Below are 21,871 nucleotides of genomic sequence, written 5' to 3' on the forward strand. Positions count from 1 at the left end.
TTCGCATGGCGTCCAAGTCGTTGCTATGCGGCGTTGGGAGCGTTGCACTGTTGCCAGGGAAGAGGAGATGGAGGCGGTAACTTGTGCTGCCTGTTGGGACGGTGGCAGAGGACGAAGCTGTCAGTGGTGCTGAGCCGTGCTTCGACACTGGAGCGTCGCCTTTTCCGCTGGCAAACCTGGGTTACGAGGTCTGGAGTATTTTGAAACGTTTTTGCGCAAAATGTACAACGCTGTTCACTGTACAAGTGCAAACAGCGAAACAGTCTTAAGTGACTAAGGCGCCAGTTAACGTTAGTTAGCCATCAGCTTGTCAACGCTTGTTACTTCACCGCACGCACGCACCGTGTGAAGAAGGTGAACTGTAGCTACAATATCAGTACTGGGAGACGGTAGATAGAGGGGTCGAGTTAAGAGTGAGGTGCGGTCGATAAATTTAAGCAGAGTTTCGAGCGGCCGCAGAAGAAAGTCAGCAATTCACATCCCGTGAGCAGAAGAGGATATCAGAAGAAGTCGAGGATCACAGCGGCATGGTGAGTTTTGGGCCTGGTAGCGCGTACGCTAGGCAGGAGCTAGCTACTTAGCTAGCTAACTTGCGGCAACCTGTTTGCCTCTCAGGGCGCTTCCTCTCATTTCAGACAGGACACTCCTCGTGCTGCTCCTAGCCGCGAATAGCCCAACTAGCTAACCGGCATTATGGTAACGTTAACGTTAGCAAATGGAGTTCCTATCAGATACCATGCGTCAAACCCCCATTCCGACTGACATTTACATGGGCAATTAAATCAATAAGTGTTAGTTAGTGTTAGCTAGCCAAAGACAGTATTGGTTAATGTTAGTTGTCAAGTAAGACCGGTTCCAACTGGTCTACCAGTTAACTCGGCTGGCGAGCTAATGGCAGGTGTTGAAGCATGTAACTATGCCTACTAGACAACGAACCAGATAGCATGCATACCGCCCTGCCAAATTTCTGCTGTTTGTCAGAACAAGCCATATGGAAAAAGTGTCAGGAGAGCGAAACGTTAATTCCACTCATTCACATACGTAACATCGCACGTGAGTTGTATGCAATGTTAGCTGTTACAAAATAACAAAAGAATCAGTTATAGAAAGTTCCGCGGAGATGTGATGTGTTGTAAAGATGTGAAAGTTTTACGGTGATCAGTGCTGCGGAGACCATGGAGAGCCTGCATGGCTGTTTGATCTGAATGGTTTTAACTCAAAAGAAAATTGATGGGCAACTACGTTATTGCTTTTGGTTCACAATTTGGTTTTAACCATATTCAGTAATGAGGAATCAGAAACTTTAACGAGCCTAAAAGGTGAAATAGTCGGGATTTGTTATGTAATGATACGACTATAGTCACTGTTGGTTACGTTAGTGTCTGTACATGGCCTTGTGTGTTTGCTTGGTTTTCAGCGTGGTAAGGACTTGTCACGAGTTTCCCCAGTCAGGAATTGCACGACTAAAATAGTATGGTCAGGTGTCGAACACATTTCGAAATCCAGAATATGCTCCCTTCGGACTTAATGCCAAAGTGCTGATTTCTTTATTTATTTGATCTCGTTGCAGATTTAAAGTTGTATGGACATGCCGACCGCCATGTGCTCTTTTCTTCCTGACCCACAAGCCAGTACTTTGCTCCGCTAAAGGGCAAAGCGAATGACGTAACCAATGCAGAACTACGTTTATTTGACGTCAGACTGCTTCGACTGAAATGTTTTGTGACTTCGAGATAATATGCACATGTTTGGCATCGAGGAATTATAAGATCTTAGACGATAGGTCAATCAATTTCCCCTGCATGCTCCAGTCAAAGCAAGCTGTTCAGTCCTCTCACCCCGCACCATTCAGTGTGCCAGTACATGTGACTTTGTGAGAGGCGGGGTCAAAATGACAAGGTAACCAATGAAGAACCAGAAGACCGATGGCTTCTTGTGCTTCTTAGAGCAAACTTGGGAAGGTGGATCAAGCTTTTGTGAACAGGATCTTGGTGTAATTGACTCCATTCACTGGATTTGGTTTAAAGCGAGTCAGATTGGACTTGTGAGAGAGACGTAATGCTATTATTTGTTGAGGTATGTTGTCTGGTAGTAACTAAAATGCATGTGACTGTTGGAGTGAAATTTCATTGACTTGCAGTAGTTGCATTCACACCACATCCATTATTTAGTAACTGCATGTTTGTCATATGGCTTGACTATTGGACAGTGATTTTTTTCCCTCCTAATAACTTGCATTGGCAGAATCTTCTTCAGTGATTCTTATTTAAATATTATACTACATTTGTTGTATGTGTATAAAAAAAGGGAAACCATTAAGAAAAGTAATTATCTGTGAAATATAGCGTACAAGAAGACTTAATTTCATGTAAGTCATTTCTGTTGTGCAGAACTTGTTCTTGGTTCAAACAGCTCTCTAGACTTTGTTTTGAGTGACTGATACTAATCAGTTAATCCCGTTGAAAGGCTTGACTATTTTAAACTTCAACGTTACCTGCGGTCATGGAAAGCATGCTGGAGTCAGTCATTCAGTAGAGCCCTGTTTATTCAGTAATATTTTCTTTTGTCTTATTTTACAGTTGTAAACTATTTCCATTTAAAGTTTATTGTTCTACAGAACCAGGATTTCATTGTTTAAATATTACACTTCACTTATTACTTATTTATTATGCGAGCACTCAAAATAAAATTTCTGCCCACTTTAGGCCTTAATCTAAGCATACTATGGCCTATATTTTATTTATTTTGAGTATTATTCCAAAAGTGTCTTTCACCTCTGAATGGTACTTTCCAGCATTCTAGGATACAGGGTTTTATGTGCTCTAAACTCTTATCCCCATGCATAACCCACATTACTGGCGGTGTTGCAAGCTAAGCCTTTCTAAAAGACAGAAAAACCCTGAAAGCACACAGATTTCCTGCTCTAATCATTCTATTTTTAAGTGTCTTGTGTGACGTGCAGTATATGCTATAGAGGTAAATGCATTGATAGCCTTTGTGTTTTCTGTTAATCATGCAGGTCACCACAAAGGGAGCAGGCCTGAACCCCAACGCCAAAGTGTGGCAGGAGATCCCTGCCCACCAGAATGACATCCCCGAGGGGACAGAGGGTTCCCCTTGGCTTCACACCTCCCCCTCTTCTGCTGAGATGACTGAAGGTGGGTGCTCAGTCAGCTCAGTGTGCCAAAGAAAAGTTTATCTAGCCCTTGACATTTATAATGAAGGTAGTTGGCTATCTCTAGCTCCTATCCATGTAAATGTTTCATGAATCTCTACCAAATCTGCAGGGTTTGATGTCATGCATTTCATAGGTCTTTAGCATTATTAACTGTAGTAGCATGTTTGATTTTTGAAGAGAAAAATGAACAATGCTGTAAAATCGTTACAATGTTATCTTTTGGATATACTTGGCATCAACGCTAATTTAGAATTCCAAACAATAACATAATAAAATACATTACTTTTCCCATCAGTTGTTGATATAGCTCCAATGCTCTCGGCTCTTTAAACATCTCAACTTGGCTAATCTTAGAAAATCCAGACTGTTGAGTCTGAACAGACCGTTGACTAGGGTAATGCACTCATGCATTATATCTGAATCTTGGTCAATTTTTCACAGCCAACAAGTAAAAAGTGTTGTTACTCTCTAGTTACAAACAGATGTGAGCAGTGTGGAGCATAGAATTTCAATTTTGTTTTCTAACCCTTCACAATGGGAGGATAAGTGAGATAGGTGAAATCATCATAACTCTTGGGCAACTCTTATGCAAGGATATTGCATATAACATTAGATGCCAACCCTGATAGTCATTTCACAACCATTTAGTTCCTGCTTGCTTCTTCTATCACAGGTTACTCAGAGGCTCCCTCTTCTGGGGGTAAGGGCTACAGCACTGATGGCTGCGCCCCTGTGCCCGCAGAGGGCATCTTGAATGGCATTGATCCCCCTGAGTTGGGGTACTCCCACTTTGACTCACTGAGTGGGTCAGCTGTAGATGGTGAGGTGTCTAAGGAGCAGCCGCTGTCTGAGGAGAGCCTGAAGGAGTCTTTGAAGAAACAACTGGAGTTCTGCTTTTCCAGGTGAGTGGTGAAGCAGTGGATAGGGTGCATAGAGATGATGGCATGCCCTTCATTTTTTCATGCCCATCCCACAGCCCAAGTTCCATATCAACACTAATGTAGTTTGCAAAGAGTTTGCAGCTTCAAGAATGAATCATTGTTTTATCTTCTTGATGGAATTTTCTACTTAACTGCGTAGAACAAGCTGCTTTCTCAGTGCCGTGTGTTCTGCAATACGCTCATCACAATGGTGCTGTGTGCATCGGTGAAATAAAAATTGTCTATGCATCTGATTTGTTGAACAACTGGGAAACATTGAGAGAAAATTGCATTTAATAGTAATGGTCTGCAGCAGAGGGTGTATTACGGATGGGGGGATGACATATCTCAAATCTTGTTTTCCATTATTGAGCTCTTTTGTTGGAAGATGTCAATATTCAAAATTACGTCTTTAAAGTGGCATCCCTAGTGGAAGAGTTAAAGAGCAAAGACATTGTATACAATGAGTCACACAATGACACCCTGTCCTTTCCAAATGTCCTTTTGGGTGTTTGCAGAGAGAACCTATCTAAGGACCTGTACCTGATATCCCAGATGGACAGTGATCAGTTTGTTCCCATCTGGACCATTGCTTGCATGGAGGACATCAAAACCCTCACCACTGACATGGACCTCATTCTGGACGTCCTGCGAGGTAAGTCCTGGGGTTCTATGTTTTCTTGTATTTGTGTAAATTGCATGAAGATTGGCTGACACAACAGAATCATTGTGGAAGATTAGGTTACAAAGAATACGGAGGCCCTGGGGATAAAAATAGTGAAACATTATTTGACTAATTTGTAATACAAAAAAAATTGCCAATTCAATACCCTTTGTAAGTGGAGTGGGGCTGTGTGAAGTATTGTTTGTCTGAGTGTGTGTGCACCTAGATGGACTGTTATTTGTTCTTTTCTTTCGGAAAGTGTTTGCTAAGCTTTTGATTAAGGTAGACAGAAGCCAAGCCTTTCTTTATGTATTAACTGTCATTAACTGTTGTGCCGTTCAAATGTTTTTGTGAAAGTCTTTTTAGCAGGGTTTGGTTGTGTTGATAAGATCAAAAGGGGAAACATGCCAGCATTTTAAACACTTATCAACACTCAGTGCTCATAGTTATCAGTAAACCCTTGATAAAACAAAATGTAAGATAAACTTGCTATATATACTGTGTAAGTACAGGTGTATGAGGGGCCCTCAATTTCAACATAGTTTGTCCAGATGGGGAAAAGAATTCACAAAAATGGTCAGGATTTATGTTCAGATATGTGCTTTTGTTGTTACAGCCTCTCCCATGGTGCAAGTTGATGAGACGGGGGAGAAGGTTCGGCCAAATCACAAACGCTGCATCATTATTCTGAGAGAGGTGCCGGAGACCACACCGGTCGAGGTAAAGACACCAAGTTGGGCACAATCCTACACAACTTTCAGCTGTCTCGCTCTGCGTCTTATAAACCAGAAAGACTCCCCTTTACACTATTTAATCTGCATGCTGTGTGTTTACCTTCTGGTCAGACAAAGGTGTCCTTTACAAGAGGTCAGTCATGGACAGTGGCTTACAGGTCCGGTCACACTGCATGTCTGATGTTAAAAATTTAGTGAACTAAACGGTACTTAGCAGAGCGCATACCTCCGCCAATGCTATTTGTCAATGTATGGCAGTACCACATGTTGGACTTTCACCACAAGTTAATAATTTCTTCCATGCCCCATTACAAACTTGTTTCACATCAGGAGATGCACGTACATTTTCATGTCTGGACCTGAAAAGGGGACATGAGACATGCCTGTTAAATTCTAACCACTTTTAAACATTTTAGCTGATTATCACAACACTGTGTGGACAGTCGGTATTCTATTTGTTCAATGGCCATTAGGTCTACCCTTCTACTACTGTACCAAGTTTTGGAAAATTGGCAGGCCGGTTATGTCTAAACTGGAAATGAGCTCTCCAGTGCCCCCATGTTGTTTGATTGGGCCAGTAATGGATGGTTTGCCTCTTATATCTGCTGATGGGCCACAAAGTTTAATAGTATTACGTGAATCCGGTCGGAAGTTGTCCGCCTTTTGTGAGAACCCACACCCACCACCACACCCCCCTTTGACCAATCAGTGTGAAGTTAATCACTTCTTCCTTGGCCCATGACCAACTTTTCCACAAAGTTTTGTAGTATTGTGTGATTCCATTCGGAAGTTATATGCTTTTTAGTGAGAAGCCGCACCCTCCTTTGGCCAATCGGTTTGAAAAGTTAATCACTTCTTCCTTGCCCCATGACCAACCTTTCCACAAAGTTTTGTGCAAATTGATTCATAACATGCTAACAGCCAAAAAGACGGAAAGGGGTGAAAATATAATCTTCCTCCAGCTCAGTTGGCGGAGGTAATTATTTGTTGTGGTGGGTGTATCATGGCTCATAGACGGCTTAGAATCACACAGTCTGCAGGGAAAAGTTGCTTATGCTCTGTACTTGTTTGTGGCAGAAAGGTGTAATAGGTGTTTTGTGTCTTTTTCACAGGAAGTGGAGGCTCTTTTTAAGAGTGAAAACTGTCCAAAAGTGATAAGTGTTGAATTTGCGCACAACAGCAACTGGTACATAACATTCCAATCGGATATGGATGCACAACAGGTATTGCTCCCCATTCATAACTGCATGGCTTAGTATTATGGAAATAATTATTTCGGGTGTGGAATAATATTTGTTACTTCAGTGTCATTTTCTGATTAAGTTGGCTAATAAGCTGTCATGACATGTAATTACTTGTGCTAGCAGCTTTTTGTTTGATTACTCTCATGACATTTCATACATTTTCTACCAGTATGACACACTGACATAAAGACTGCTCATTGGCTATGGCTGTCATTTGCACTGCTGCCCCTAGGATGTTTTTTTTTTAACCAGCAGGGGTGACTTCTACATGACCTTGGGGGGGGGGGGTTAAGACTTGCATTTGCTAACCCTTAATTCCAATGTTCTGTTCACTTTTTATGGTTTTAACCAGGAACATGGTTTTAAAAAATAATTATTGTTCGTATTATCAAGAAATTTAGCAGCTTGTTACTGCATTTTAGTCATGATACACTATTAAGAGCCAGTCACTAGCTTACAGTTAGGGTGCATTGTATTGCACTTGTTATCCCAATTTTGCAGGTATAAACATCACAGTGCTGCTCTGGCAGTGAGAGTGGGAGAAGTGGTTCTGTCATAAAGTTGTTTTTTTTTTAATTTGAAAGCAGAATCACACATATTTCTCAATAGTATTTGGTTCTCCTCTTCTCTCCTCAGGCTTATAGATACCTAAGAGAAGAAGTGAAAATGTTTCAGGGAAAACCAATCATGGTGAGTTCACACACCTAAGTACATAAAGACTAGTCAATCGACTTTATTCAGTATGGCTACTGAATGAAGTGCCCATCTCAGCTTGGATCATTGGTTATTGTTTCAATTCAGATCCCAATGATTGATACATTTTATTACTGCTTCTATTATGGCTCCTTTTCTCAAGATATGCTTGAAAATTTGAGGAAAAAGAGGGGAGAAAAAAATTGCAAGTCACTTTGAAGCCAGCAATTGTTTGAAACTGTGAATGGTAGTTTTATGATATGCACACGGGTTAAGTGAACTAGGCAGGGGTGACATTATCATGAATATTTGTACATATGAGGAAACATACTTTTCATTGAAATGTTAGATAAATATTTCCCTTGTGTTAAATGTTGGTGGGTTGTTTTTTTGTTTTTTTGCCCAATTTAGGCACAGATAAAATATGACCAGAATGTTTTTTTTCCCTGTTTGATTACTGAAGTATTCCCAGCTACCTTAGCGCTCAATTTTCCTAATTTACTCTGGTATGGAGCCTTTGTGTTGCCTTGTGTTGCTCAAGACTGCTGTACTGTCAGCGGTCACTTCAGTACCTTGTAAGCTAGACTGGGAGTGTTTGGCTAATCTGTAGCCATAGAGGAGTGACCTTGGGACTGTTTGCATGCAGGGGGTTGATAAGGAAGGAGTGAATCCAGCAGTTTCTGCTCCTGTGGAAATATAGTTGGAACATTTGCCACCCATATCTCCAGACAGTTTGACTGCTCATGTTATCAAAATGTAACATTGACCTTAGCGATTGAGGTAGCTAATGCATCCTTTTTCATATGGACTTTGATTTGACCTCGTCAGCCTTAATTCCTAAACCATACTGGCTGCCTTTGACAGGCTTGACTGTACTGAAAATAAATAAATAGGGCTTATAGGAGCAGTACATATTTTACCATATAAAGTAAAAATCCAGTTAATGCAATTAAAATGCAGAGTGCAATTCTTTTTCTATGCGGGTTGCTTTATCACTGTATAAATCAAGTGAATAATACTGATTCATATTTTATCTGTTACACAACAAAACAAAATGGGACCAAAAATACTGGGAATATAACTAAATGCGGGAAGCAACGAGGCAGCACTGGAAGGCTTTTACTGTGAAGCAGCTGCAGGCACGTGATGGAAGTGTTGTCTTAACCACAAAGCACTAACTCGTTGCTCGATAAAAGTTAGTCTAAATCTGAATTTGTGCATTTTTTGCTGCTTTTTTGTGGGATGGTCAGTTTGTAACATTCCAAGGGAGGAAGGAACTTCATTAGAAGAATAGCAAAGGGGAGAGAATCAGAAAACAGTGAGGCTACTATCTGTTAAATTACTACTAAGATCAATAACATAAAACAATATTCTGAACGATTGCGGCCCCTACATTACACAGGAGCAAAGCCTCGCATTAGCTCCTCTCTCTCTCTCTCTCTCTCTCTCTCTCTCTCTCTCTCTCTCTCTCTCTCTCTCTCTCTCTCTCTCCCCATCCATCCTGGGATGAACAATTAATATAGGCAATATACAATGATGAGGGGAAAAAAATAACAGGGATGGGAAATATTTGTTAGTTGTGCTAATGTGCCTAGATATAATTTTTCACACCAAGTCCAAAAATGGTCACAAAATGGGACCAAAATGCTGCACTCTTGACCCTGCTGTGAGCTGGTCTGTGTTAGCAGTCCTGCCTAATCCCCAGTGATGATCAGTATCGCGCTTGGAAGGACCCATGTGCACTGTGGCTGGCTGGGAGGAGTTTTTCATTTCTAGATCTCTCTCTACCTCTAGTCTTCCTTCTCCTCTTACCTCCTCTGTTCACCCTCATCTTTACCCCCAGCCCCACCCCCCAACCCCTACCCCCCTCTCTAGTCAGTGCAATGTTCTATGGCCTAATGACCGTGAGATTATGAGATCTGAGGGGACTAAAGGAGTATGGACGTAACTCATCCTAGGTCCTGCTATGGCATAACGCCATCACTCTTAACAGACTCACTCAAATTGTCTCCTTTTCTTCATTCTCCCTCCAGGCTCGCATTAAGGCTATTAACACGTTCTTCGCCAAGAACGGCTACCGCAGTGTGGACTCCAACGTATACAATCAGCATTCCCAGCCACAACCCCAGTATGGCTCCCCGCTCTACATGCAGCAGATGTACAGCCCACAGCAGCAGTACCCGGTATACCCACTGGTGCCCCCCTCCTGGAACCCGTCGCTCATGCCTTACTTTGAGACACCACTGGTGAGAACCTGGAAGTGCCGTTTCAACTGGGGGCATGTCCTGTTTCAGGGGTTGTTCAGAATAATCACCATGTGTATTAGGGGGCAACTTAAAATGGGCTTTAAAATAGGCCTGTCATTACTGACTGTAATCCAGCGAGTTGTCTGATGCCTCAATTGTTGTTTTTATGTTTTTTCTGGAGCACATTGTGTAATTGAACTCTCCTCTGCCATTCTGACATCCAGGCACCATTCCCTAACAGTGGATTTGTGAATGGTTACAGCGGCACTGGGACCTACAAAGGAGACTCAAGCCCCATGAGCCTAGGGCGACCCTTCAACGGGAGCCGGTAGGTCAAGTCGATTGCTACACATGGTTAAAGTAATAGTCCCAAACTTGATTTCTTTGATGAAACACAAGATTTGGTGCATATTTTCATCATCATGCATGATGCGGAAGCTGATAATGTCACAAGCTTTACATCTACCATCTAAATATTGACATTTTCTCAGTTTCATCAGCTTATCATGCCTTCACAACTATAGAATATTAAAATCTGTATATTCATGGTGAAGCTGACATGTAGTAGTATTGAAAATGGTTAGCTTTTATGTGTGTGTGTGCCCAGAAATCATTTGAAGAACCACCCCAGGCCTGGTGATGTGCCTCCTTCTCCCTCCGGGGCCCCTGGGACCCTGACGGATGGCCTGTCTGGTCCCTCGAGCCCTCAGCTCCCGCAGACATCAGGGACTCCAATTGGTACCACCTCAGAGCCAGTCAACACCCCTTCCTTCAATCTCAAAGACACCCTTCCACAGGCCACCATACCCAACGGAGATCTGAGCATGGCTGGACGGGGCAGGTGAGTGAACTTTGTCCTCTGTATTAACATTACCCAGCTGCTTGTGACAGACCCATGCACATAGAGGAGAGACATATGTATTGTGGGATAAGGTCATTGATTGTCATTCAGCCTTTGTTCCTCTTTCTGTTACTTTCTGTCCGTCTCTCAAACTCGTCTCCAAAGCTGTAGCACCTATTTCAATTCCTGTTGTTGGCTTTCATATCTATCCCAGAACAATGCAAGCCAAATTTGCAAACAGTCTTCACCTTGTTACTCACCTATGTAAATTGTCTCTCATATCTTTTTTAGGAGAGGTAGCTACAGAGGCTTGAGGAGGAGGAGAGAGGATGAGCGTACAATGGTCAGCACATTTCCCCTTTTCCCATCTCCTTTCCTCCTTTTGTTTTTTGCCAATGCCATGTTTGACTTTGCTGAAATACAAATTTGCAGAGACCCATCCCTCTGGCTGAGGTCAGGGTACCACCTCCACCAAAGTTTGACCTGGCAACCTCCAACTTCCCTCCATTGCCGGGGTGTGTGGTCAGTACGCAGGGAGAACCTGTGCCAGAGATGCGACTTTCTGATGTGGTGCGTGGCCTGAAGGTGATAGACAAGGTAAACAATGTCTTGCACTCTATGTTCCCTCTTACTTTGGATACTAATGTTAGCAGCATTTAAGTCCCATAACTGCATATCTTCAAATCTTGGCAATTTCAGTCAGTTAACAAAGAAGTTAACAATGAGACCCGTCCTACAAACGTCCCAGAAAATGCCGTGAGCACGCCCGTTTCCGTGACCACAGCTGCTAAACCTACTCCTGCGACACCACTGATAGTGGCGCCACCAGTCCCAAGGTAGCCTATATTTTGCTTCTAACTAATAAATCTACGCAAGTCTGGGGAGAGCAAGGGGAATGTGCATATGAAATAACATGTCCCTTTTTTCCTGTGTTGATTCAGTGTTTCTCATCAGGTAAAGAAAGTGGATAAAGCTGAGCCTTCTGTTCCAAAGGGGATAATCTCCTCATCCACACAGGCTGTGTCTTCACCAGCTTCAGAGCCTGCCCCCACCACCAAACCCACCTGCAGCCAGTCTGTTTCCACAGCAACACCTACCCCGTCGGCCCCGTCGGCCCCAACTTCCACCTCAGGATTGGTAAGACCTTCCTTCCTCAACAGAAGTACCACCTACACAAACGTTTTGCCTGCTCATAGCTCCCTGTGGATCTTAAAAATATAAATCATTCCAAGACCCCCTTCAGACTTAATTTTTTTTTTAATCTTTAATGCATGTAAGTGTAACATAGCAAATTACATGGAGGCTTGTTTTAAAAATGAAATCTTCTGATATAGATGTAGTCTGAACATAACCATGCCTACGATTACCCTTGGGTATCAAATCTATAGGGTATGGACATAATAATGTAAATGACAACATAAAATCTGTCCTTAGTCAAGGGCTCCAGTAGTTCTGTAAAGGCATCACAGCCTTGGCCTGCAAAAGACATGAAAACTACACTTTGTCAAGACCAAACCAAATGCATCATTGGAAAGTGCTCAACCTGGGGAGAAACATGTCAAATCCAAGCCTCTAGGTGGCTCCACTACTGAGAAAATCCCCCTCAAACTTTGATCTTAGGTCACTTTTGTGGCCTCATAACTGTACAAAGAAAGATGTTAGATGCATGGGGCACACTGTTCTGGAAAGGTCTCAAACAGTTCAATTACATATATGAGCCAACAACAGATGGCACTACTAGGTGAACTCTAAATACATGTTACACCACTTCTAAATAAGATATCTCAAGTCTGTAGGCATTTTCCCCTTTGACAAAAATAAACCCTGGTTGTGAAATTTTGATGAAATTTGACATGAAAACTGCAAGATTTCACATTTTTGAAGCCTTATAACTTCGAGAAGCCTTACAACTCTGTAGGGAGAGAACAGAGAAAATCTGACACCTCAGGCATGTTGCCCATCCCAAAATGTTGTGGAAATTTTCAGCCTTCTGGAGTGTATATTTTACAATAACTTCAAAATACTGTATTGGGCAAAGTTATTGTTCAAATTAGATTGTGTTTTTTTTGTTCAGAGATTTGTTAATGTCTTAGAAACAACCAATGTCTGCTTGCCCTGAAACAGAAAGAACAGCTTGTGTGTTCAGCTACCCCCTCACTAAGGTCCTTTTCAGGGCTTTGTATAGTGGGTGTGAAAAATACTTGTATAGTAATCTGATACTGTACTGATCTTTATGGGGAAATTCTTTTTGCTTGCCAACCCCCACCAGGGAGGTCAAAGCACGGGGTCGACTGGGCTACAGAATGGCACTGCTGGAGCTGGTAGGGATTCAGTGTCATGCTCAAGGACACTTGAGCAGGGCAGCTGCTTGATCCGAGGTCCTACAGTTTAAGTCCAGTCTCCCTATTCACTAAACCACTCTGCTGCCCTGAAGTTTAGTTCATAAAGTTATGTTCAAGTTTATTTATTTATATAGCCCTTTATCACAAGCAAGTCTCAAATGACTTTACAGAGAATGAGCCTAACTAAATCTAACTGATCAACAATAAATTGTAGAACAGAATTTCAGGCTTATCTAATGGTTGAGGAGTGGTTTCTGTAGGCTAGTTTACCGTGTTGGATCGTATGATCTTCAAATGGCCTAGACATTCGTATTTACTCTTCATGTGGTGGATTTCGTTGTGGTTTTTGATCATTTATTTTAGTTCTCCGTAATCTTTACTTTCCACCCATTATTTCAAACCAGGAGCCAAGGAAGCTCAGCTATGCAGAGGTGTGCCAGCGGCCAGCCAAGGACCCACCGCCGGCACCGGCGCCCTCTCCCACCCCACCTGCCTCCTCAGCCAGCCAACCTCTGCGAGAGCTCAGGGTCAACAAGGTGGAGGATCCTGTGTCCTCCTCCAGCCACACTATTGACAGACCAGAGAAAGCTGGAGACAGCCGGCCCCCTCGTGAACCCCTTGGCTCCTACCGCGGGGGGAACGGCCCAGCCAGAGCTGGAGGTGCAGGGCTGAAGATCCGGGAGCATCAGAGAGGCCCGGCTGCTGGCCAACGGTTTTCCCCACACCGGGGAGCCAGGCGCAGCGGGAAGGAACAGAACATTCCTCCCAGATCACCAAAATAGTTAAAGGAGCAATTAGACCATGAACTAACACAGAAACAAACACAAATATATATGTAAGTATATATGTATATAGAGATGAATATATATTATTGGACATACTGTATGTTCTAAAAGACTGCAAGTGTAAATCATTTTAGGAAGAACTGGGAACATACAGTCTCACATCACAGAATTACAGACTTTGGGGGGTTAAAAATTAACTTGCTGAATGCTTAAAAGTAACATCACCATGGTATTGTCGAGAGGACGCCTCCACCAAGAAGCTAAATCTATGTAATGTGTGTGTTTGTGGGAGGTGGGGTTTTGGGCTCGGGAGAACAAATGTGTACTGTAATGCCTTGTATCTGTGTACAGCTAAAAATAGTCTAGCATTTAGCAAGGCTTGTCAATATGCAAGATGACAAGGGACATTTGTATTTTCTGAATTGTTCAGTGTATTATTTTGATTGAATGTGATTACTCTGACTTTTCCATCCAATTTGTTATGCATTGAAACCCGGGACGCATGATTATTCATGAACTGGAAGACATTGAGTCCAAGGCAGAATAATGGAAACAGTGGGATGTTTGATTTTAACTAGGGAAGGATGAAGTGTTGATACCGAGCAGCAATGTTACAGTGAAGAAATATGAGACTGGGGGCAATTGTTCTGAAAGTGACGCTAGTGAATAGTAAGTCATGGTATGAGATCACATTACATAATCATAATAATCCTTCATTCTTCCTGGCAGTAGGTTCAACCTGTCTGGCTGGCAGTAGCATTACTAGAGGAGGTCTGTTAATGTAGTTTTTACCAGAGTGATTCGGTAATTTCAATCCTGCAGATCAATGTTCTTTGTGATTATTACAGATTGTGCGTCCCCACGGGAATAATGGTTGCAAGGTAAATAACCTTCTGTTGTTTAGCAAACTCCCACATCCTGTCAATGCTAGTACCGTCCTGATCGATGGTATGTGACTCAAATTGCAAATGCGTTGCATGGTAAACATATTCTGGAGTCTCACAGCAAAGATACGTGCCGTCAGTAATTTAAGGGAGTAATAAAGTAATGCACAATGCTGTCTGGATTGTTCATTAAAATCACTGACATGCAGTGTACTAAATTACATTACCAATATTGTCCTGCAATACTAATCTCGTCCGGACAGGGCTCGAGCCACATTTGGTCTTTTGACCTCTGTCAAGCGTCTTTGCGTTTCTCCTTACTCCTGCTGATGGCTGAATTTGTTCTAAATAGTTGAGCTTTTCCCTCACTCGATAGAAGTGTCATCTGGAATTTACTTTGTGGATTAGTTGGTTCGGTGTCTTCAAGCATTGGCTCATTTGTCCAGTTATTAATGGGTCAAGCAGAAAGTAAGAGGTTTGGTGTGGTAGGTGCAGAGCTGTAGCGAGGAGAAGTGTGACATCCACTCTGTTCAATAGTTTTCTCATTTGTGGTTTAGACTAAATTATACCATGTATTTATTTCCTGTTTTTAGCTTTCTACTACTTAGAAGTAACTTTGTCATTTGATTTTCATTTTCTAACTTACTTGTTGTCATCCCCTTTGTTATCAGATAAGCTACTATTGCCATCATTGGTATCCACTTTTTCAAGCTTCCACACATAATTTAGGTCTAATTTAGGTCTGTGTTGAATAATGAATGGAAGGTAAAGTATTAAGTATTGTTCTGGATACTTGGTCTGATTGCAAATGCTGTAATTTCCTGACCATATACCTAAAGTAAATGATTCAATCTAATGTGAACCGGAGCCCCTTGATAATGTGGGTGTCTGTACCTGTTAAGTAAACAGGGCTCGACAGAAATGCTGTCAACAGTGTCAGTTGACTCACGGTTTGATTCAAGTATGATGTGCAGAGAAGTTTATCTCTGGATGGGAAAGTGGTTAACAGATTAAAAGGTCAGGTTATTTATCTGTGAAGGTATTTTACAGTTCTAAAATCTTAATATTTTCTGTTTTGATTTGTGATGTTAAAAGTGGGCACAAAAGGAGGCTCAGGAGGAAAAGGGAATAACCAAAATGTGTAGAAGAGTGTCCTTATGTGCAATGGGGATATTTAGGTTCTAAGGATCCATCGTAGTTGAAAAGGTCAGCAGGTTTTTTTGTTTTTTTTTGAGCCCTGAGTTTGACTTCCCTTAAAAATGGACCAACCTTTGTAGATGTATTGTTGGCAGCACCAATATCCTATTCCATACTAGAGGGATGCTCTTTGTTACATTTTGACTTGGTTGACCCTGGTCATACAGGAGTTTTATGATGGCCAAAAGGATACTGAACGCTCTGGTTTCCTCTGGAGTGAAGTAGCTGTTCAATGGGTGATGCTATAGCCAGCGAATTCACTTGATTTGGTTAAATTGATTGCTTACACCATCTTTTGATTGGACACCTGAGGCTTCAGATGAATGTAGTCCTCTTTGAGGTAAAACCACTTTTGAGGCTAATTTTGAATGTCCTTATAGTAGCATTTTCATTAACACATAACAGGTTTATTTTTGATCTGGGTTGTTGATGTATTTTCTCTTATTTTCCTGCTGTAGTACACTGTTTTAAGAGCTTAAATAGTGTTTATATACAAAATTATGTGTTTTCTTTTACTTCATTGTGTTTTCTATTTGTGTCCCTGTAACGTTTGTAAAAAGGGGTGTATATTGATCTGAGAAATGATAGTTGGTGGTAGACTTTTATGTACTCACTGGGCCGTATTTTGATCTCTACAGCCACTCATGGCTAAACAATGAGCAGCTATTAGTCGTGTGAATTGAAATGCACTAACATTTGATTTCAAGGATTTTAATCATTGTGGAAATTGTAAAACCATTTCAGTCACAAAATGGAAAGATGTTCAACAGGTTTGCTGAACTATTACTACAGTATGTTTAATTTTAGTGTTTTTATTTAAATTTTATTTACTAAATTGTCTTTATAGTGGTGCAGGTGGAAATGATCAACAGAGATGAGAGAAGTGTTAGAGATACAGATTTCCTGGGTGGGAAAAAGAAAACGAGCTTTTTTTATTCCACCTTAGATTTGTGTTTTGAGTCTTGTGCTCACAGGGACTTTGATGCAGTGTACTTAACGTCTTGTGTTCAGTAGTTGAATTGTCTTTTTACTGGCCCTATGTGTGTTGTATGAGTGTGCAAATATGTGTGTGTGTGTGTGTGTAAGAGAGAATGAGGTTGCTTCTTTTGATTCTCCCTCAAAGATTACATGAAAATATTAGGCCAAACCAAAATTCCAGTGCCTTATCACAGTGTTTAACTTCATTATAAAGAGAGTGAAAGAATACTGCACACATCAATTCTTTGTCACACTGAACAAGGCTGGTTTGTTGGCCTTGGACCTACAGCATGATCAGGTTGTGACACTCTTGACAACACTAGACCCCAGTCCACACTAGAGATCTTGGGAGGTTTGGTCAAGGTGCAACCGTGAGCCTGTGTTGGTTTGAGTGGAGCTGTGTGTGCGTGTGCGTGCGCGTGCATGCACGTGTGTCCATTGTCATTTGTGTGTAATACAGTTTGTTAGCTTGCCAATGCAATTTCAGACCTATGATATCAGAATCCTGCTTTCAATTAGGGAAAGCAAACCTGGGATTGCGATGTCAGCAAATTACACACTGGTTTATTGTTTAGTGGATATTGTATCACTGAGCCTGATGTATGAAAATAAAGATTTATTTTTAAACTGTCTCTTTTCTTTTTAAACACATCTATAAAAGGAAGAGCTGATCACAGCAACATGTTTATTGCATCTGATGCACGGGAGTGTACATCTGAATCAGTGAATGCTACAGAAACCTTGGAGTCGGGGTTTGTGGATTAATTTATCTAAACTGGGGACACAGACATAGGCAGTGTTAGCCTGGATCAGTCCTGCAACAGTGCAGTAGCTCTAGAGAGGATTTGTCACGGATTTGACATGACATCTGGTGTGTAAACCATCCGTAAAAATATAATTCACATATTATGTAACTGTTGCAAGCAAATAGCCTAGAATGTAAGATTGTGCAGGTGGTGTCACTGATTTGTGACACTGACAGCACAAACCTGTGGTCCCATAGGTGTGCAGTGAAGGTGATATGTTGATGCAAAGTCAGAAAGAGAATCTAAAATTAGAGTTTAACATCAAGGGATTTGGAGTCTAGATGTTGACGTTTTTCCCACAGCAATCTTGTTACATAAGACACTGGCAAGTCTCACATCTCGCGGTATTTCAGTAATGAAAGTGGCTGAGTGTCAACAACGGCCCAAACAGGCAGCACCACCGTCCGGAGTAGGGAGAAGGGGAGAGAAGTGGCTGGTTAAACGTTGGGTGAGTTTGTTAACATTTCGGACCATTTAACGATGTAGAAGCTATTTGTCGAAATACATTTTATCAGTGGACCTAGAGCATGCCATGTTATGATACTACCGTGACCTGGTTTATATGAACGCAGCTTTCTTTCGCGTTAGCTTGCTAACTAACTTGGCGGACCTGTTAGTGTGAACCCAAAGGCATAGCTAGCTAGCTAACTCAGCTTCGGGTGGCTAACTGTGTTATTGTGATTGCTAGTCAGCCCCAGTGAATCTTTTCGCCTTACAAGGCGTATTTGGCCATCTGTTATCCGTAATATTAGTTCTCAAGATTTTAGGAGCCACGTTTGTAATGATAACCTGGTTGTCAGAATTTGAAATATGATTTTAGTGTTGCTAGCACTACCGTTAGCTCGCGTTAGATAACATTAGCTTGAGGCCCATCTCTGATGTGACCAAATCAAAGCTAACCACAGAAATGGCATTTAAATTATCCACAGTCGGTAACCCAAGCCACCTAGCTAGCTACATAGCCAAGGAACTTAATCAACGCTCGTAGCTAGCTAGCTAACTTATTGTGTAATAACTTGGTGATAGCTAACAGTAGATTGCTTGCTAGCTGACTTGGCTCTGTCGCCCTCTCGCTACTGCTGAGTCCCTGATGATCCCCGACAGAGTCCCAACCTAACGTAAAGCTGTACCGACACTCCTGTGCTGCGGCCTGTGTGCCAGCTAACCACTTGTCAATAGCATATTCGTTTCCAGAGACTGTGTAACAGATGAGCACATTCAGTTGATGGCATGAATACAGGCTGGTGTTCCCAACAGGTGCACAACCTTCATGTTATGTAGGCTGATGCTGCTGTTACACACATAAGCTACCTATCTGACCTTATACGCAGTGATTTGTCTTGAGTTGTCTGGTTAGCCAATTGCTGTTTGACAGTCTTCGTCAATAATCTAACGTCTAGATCAAGTGGCCCTGTCAGCTTTTTTCTACGTGTTACAGAAGCCTAGATTGTGTGTTGATAACGTCAACATCAGCCATTTCTTTTTGAACGCTTCCTTATGCCATGATGAAAAAGGCTGATGAACAAGTTGCTCTGCTTTTTGCTTTATTTTGCAGGATATTTGTCTGAGATGGGGGATGATCGACCTTTTGTATGTACTGCCCCTGGATGTGGGCAGGTATGGTCTCTCAACTCATGAATTTATATGCATATCTGTATAGCTAATTTATTTTCTTACTCTCTCATTTCACATCTCATTGCTTATCATACAGCCAAGGATTCTAAAATACATCCTAGCCTCTACCATACTATGCCACAGGCCTAAAGTCAAATTCAAATGAGCGGTTATGAATGATAATACCGTTTGGCTATTGCACCGATATCACAGAATTACAATGGCCAAACACAAGCTGTTGACAGCACAGAGAGCTGAGCAGGTGTTTATCATTAAGGTCACAAGGGCTGAATTTGGAAAATGGTCCATCCACAAAACCCACTACTGCTACCCCAAGGTTCTGTTGAGTGGTAGCAGCTAGAAAGTGGTGATTGGTGGACACAGGTCTTTAGTAAAGTATTCATGTATCTGCATTCATTGATCTTGAATATTACCAAGTTTGATGGAACGCTATGCCTTCTGTATCATATTGTGTTAATTTTTTTGCAGAGATTTACCAATGAAGACCATCTATCAGTCCACAAACACAAGCATGAAATGACCCTGAAATTTGGTCCTGCCAGAACAGACTCTGTTATCATCGCAGGTTAATGCCATTACCGTGTACTCAAATTTGTTTTTTTAAATCAAGCTGTTGGGCTGAAGAGCAATACAGCTCTCACAGCTCTGTATTAAAATCTTACTGTAACTGTTCATCATGCATCTTGGAAATGAGATATTTCTGTCCCATAACCCTCTTAGCTAAAGTAATGTCTGCTTCTGTCAGACCAGACCCCTACACCCACACGTTTCCTTAAGAACTGTGAGGAGGTTGGGCTGTTCAGTGAGCTGGCCAGCTCCTTTGAGCAGGAGTTCCGCAAAGCACACGAAGATGACCAGAGGACCAAACACACGGTGAGAATAAAGATTAATTTACATTTTTAATTAATGTCACACAAATGGTTTCCTTGGATTATCAGACAGATACAGATGCAAAATATTATCAACATTAGACATTTTGATATATTAGATGACAAGCAAGGACTCCTGATCATTGCTAGATTAATATTCCCTCCTCTCTATTTTGTGCCCCTAAGGCTGTACCTTTACAGACACCGTCTGAAGTCAAGGATGAGGATGAGGGACCTTTGGAAGTTGATTCCTCTCCTCCAGAAAGTCCAGACTCCACCTCCAGCATGTCAGACAGCAGCAAAGAGCCAAGGGTGAGAGGCCAATGTAGAAATCATGGGCATGGACCGGGCGTTCGTGTGGTCAAATACACAGATTGACAAGATATATCAAGATATATTCATATCATGATTTGCACAAGACAAAAGGAACTGCTGGGTGCTGATGATTATTTCTCATTTGAGGCGGACAAAATACATTTGTCATTTGATTTGTCAACAGGAGATTCCCCCAAAGCCTGTGCCAAGCTCTGCCCCCACACCAACCATTGTGCGTCCGGGTTCTCTGCCCCTTCACCTTGGCTATGACCCCCTGCACCCAACTCTGCCCTCTCCAACATCTGTCATCACACAAGCACCACCCTCCAACAGACAACTGGGGTAAATTGTGCACTGTGCACCTGCAGTTATTTGCATTTCTGTATGTTCATTGGCTTCAGTCTGTATTTTGTCCATGGGTAGAGAATGGAGGAGCAGCCATTTACAAGACCTCATCTTGTCAACAGCTCTCCGACAGGCGCGTACCCGCTGGTAATGCACCTTCCAAATGGACAGACAGTCCCTCTCCTCCCCAGCCCCGTGCAGATGCCCTCAGTCATATCTGTAAGTAGTGGTTTTAAAAACTTGTAAAAATACCTGTTAATTACTTACTTTTAAATATTCTTTATACTTAATTGTATGTCTTTGTTTTTTTCTCTGTATGCCTATCTGCAATGTGTAGCTTGCAAGGCCGATGAACACAGTGCCCAACATCCCTGGGATTCCAGGCCCTCCAGTTGGTGGGGCCAGCAGTGGGTCCTCCTCCCCGTCTGGGTATAGTTTGCACTCTGAGACCAAGATGGTAAGAGGACCACAGTCTCACTGGCATCCTTTTACAGGGTGACTGCAGGTCCTGAAAACATCTCAAAATGTCTTAAATTGTATTATATAAACTCAGGGCCTTAGAAGGTATTGAACAGAGTAAAATGGAACATTTTAAGTCTAATTCACTTTTAGTTTATTGGTGTGCTGTTTTTCCAGTGAAACATTGGCCCAGTCATGCACATCTAAATTGTGATAGGTTTACTGTTGGTTTTATTTTGACATTTATTTCACTTGTGAAACTATTCTAATATTTCATTTTAACAAGCATCGAAAGGGTCTCAAAATGTCTTGTATTAGACTTGATGAAACCTGCAGACAACCCATTTTTAACGGCTCTCTTTGACTGTCTGAGAAACGTTACTCTCCAAGACAAAGTCTTGTGAGCATAACAGTAAATGACCTACCTTGACATGAGTGTTGCCTGTGTGTTCTTGTAGCGGCTGAAAGCTGCACTAACTCAGCAGGGCCCAGGAGCTCAGAATGGGGCAGGAGGGGGGGCAGGGTCTATGCCCGCTGTGCCCCAGAGACACGAACAGAGCCAGCAACCCACTCAGAACTCTGACGCACCCTCACCTGCCCAACCACAGGTAACACTCATAGATCCAGATAACTAAGATCAGACAGAAACTGTACAGGGGAAATGTCCATAGTGTCCTGGAAACCTTTGAAATGGTTAAATCTCATAATACAAACATGATTGTATACAATGACATGG

General features: G+C 42.0%; 2 protein-coding genes across 4 annotated transcripts; both read left to right on the forward strand.

Annotated features, from left to right (window-relative positions):
- The first annotated feature begins 162 nt into the window (after window positions 1-162).
- On the forward strand, window positions 163-17,310 carry larp4ab (La ribonucleoprotein 4Ab). 3 transcript variants are annotated; one of them, XM_071540869.1, is made up of 15 exons: window positions 163-530; window positions 3,020-3,158; window positions 3,852-4,080; window positions 4,617-4,753; window positions 5,379-5,482; window positions 6,609-6,719; window positions 7,377-7,430; window positions 9,467-9,679; window positions 9,904-10,007; window positions 10,287-10,520; window positions 10,812-10,863; window positions 10,953-11,117; window positions 11,220-11,356; window positions 11,462-11,657; window positions 13,267-17,310. In XM_071540869.1, the coding sequence occupies exons 1-15, from the start codon at window positions 528-530 to the stop codon at window positions 13,642-13,644; spliced, it is 2,256 nt and encodes a 751-aa protein (XP_071396970.1). In that variant the 5' UTR covers window positions 163-527; the 3' UTR covers window positions 13,645-17,310. The 3 variants fall into 3 exon arrangements, with proteins under 3 accessions (XP_071396970.1, XP_071396969.1, XP_071396971.1); XM_071540868.1 differs by lacking the exon at window positions 163-530 and having other exon boundaries at window positions 3,014-3,158; XM_071540870.1 differs by lacking the exon at window positions 163-530 and having other exon boundaries at window positions 3,014-3,158; window positions 13,270-17,310.
- Window positions 17,311-17,888: 578 nt separating this feature from the next.
- On the forward strand, window positions 17,889-21,743 carry LOC139662232 (cyclic AMP-dependent transcription factor ATF-7-like; the record flags this gene model as incomplete). The annotated part of the gene is made up of 9 exons (XM_071540873.1): window positions 17,889-17,960; window positions 19,068-19,129; window positions 19,616-19,712; window positions 19,893-20,020; window positions 20,203-20,328; window positions 20,516-20,673; window positions 20,799-20,895; window positions 21,014-21,133; window positions 21,594-21,743. Coding segments are annotated over exons 2-9 (924 nt in total), but the record flags the coding sequence as incomplete, so codon positions are not given.
- Window positions 21,744-21,871: the final 128 nt, after the last annotated feature.

The sequence above is a fragment of the Centroberyx affinis genome, unplaced genomic scaffold (genome assembly GCF_046629955.1).
Source record: "Centroberyx affinis isolate AG114_WGS23_722 - 3 ecotype Tasmania unplaced genomic scaffold, CSIRO-AGI_Caff_v1 ptg003738l_1, whole genome shotgun sequence".
In the NCBI taxonomy this organism is placed as follows: domain Eukaryota; kingdom Metazoa; phylum Chordata; class Actinopteri; order Beryciformes; family Berycidae; genus Centroberyx; species Centroberyx affinis.

Excerpts from the sequence above, each read along its gene's own strand:
- larp4ab (XM_071540868.1), top strand. The coding sequence starts at position 3,014 with ATGCAGGTCACCACAAAGGGAGCAGGCCTGAACCCCAACGCCAAAGTG. Across the intron at positions 4,754-5,378 it reads CATTCTGGACGTCCTGCGAG|CCTCTCCCATGGTGCAAGTT; the intron begins GTAAGTCCTGGG and ends TTGTTGTTACAG. Across the intron at positions 11,118-11,219 it reads GCCTGAAGGTGATAGACAAG|TCAGTTAACAAAGAAGTTAA; the intron begins GTAAACAATGTC and ends TGGCAATTTCAG.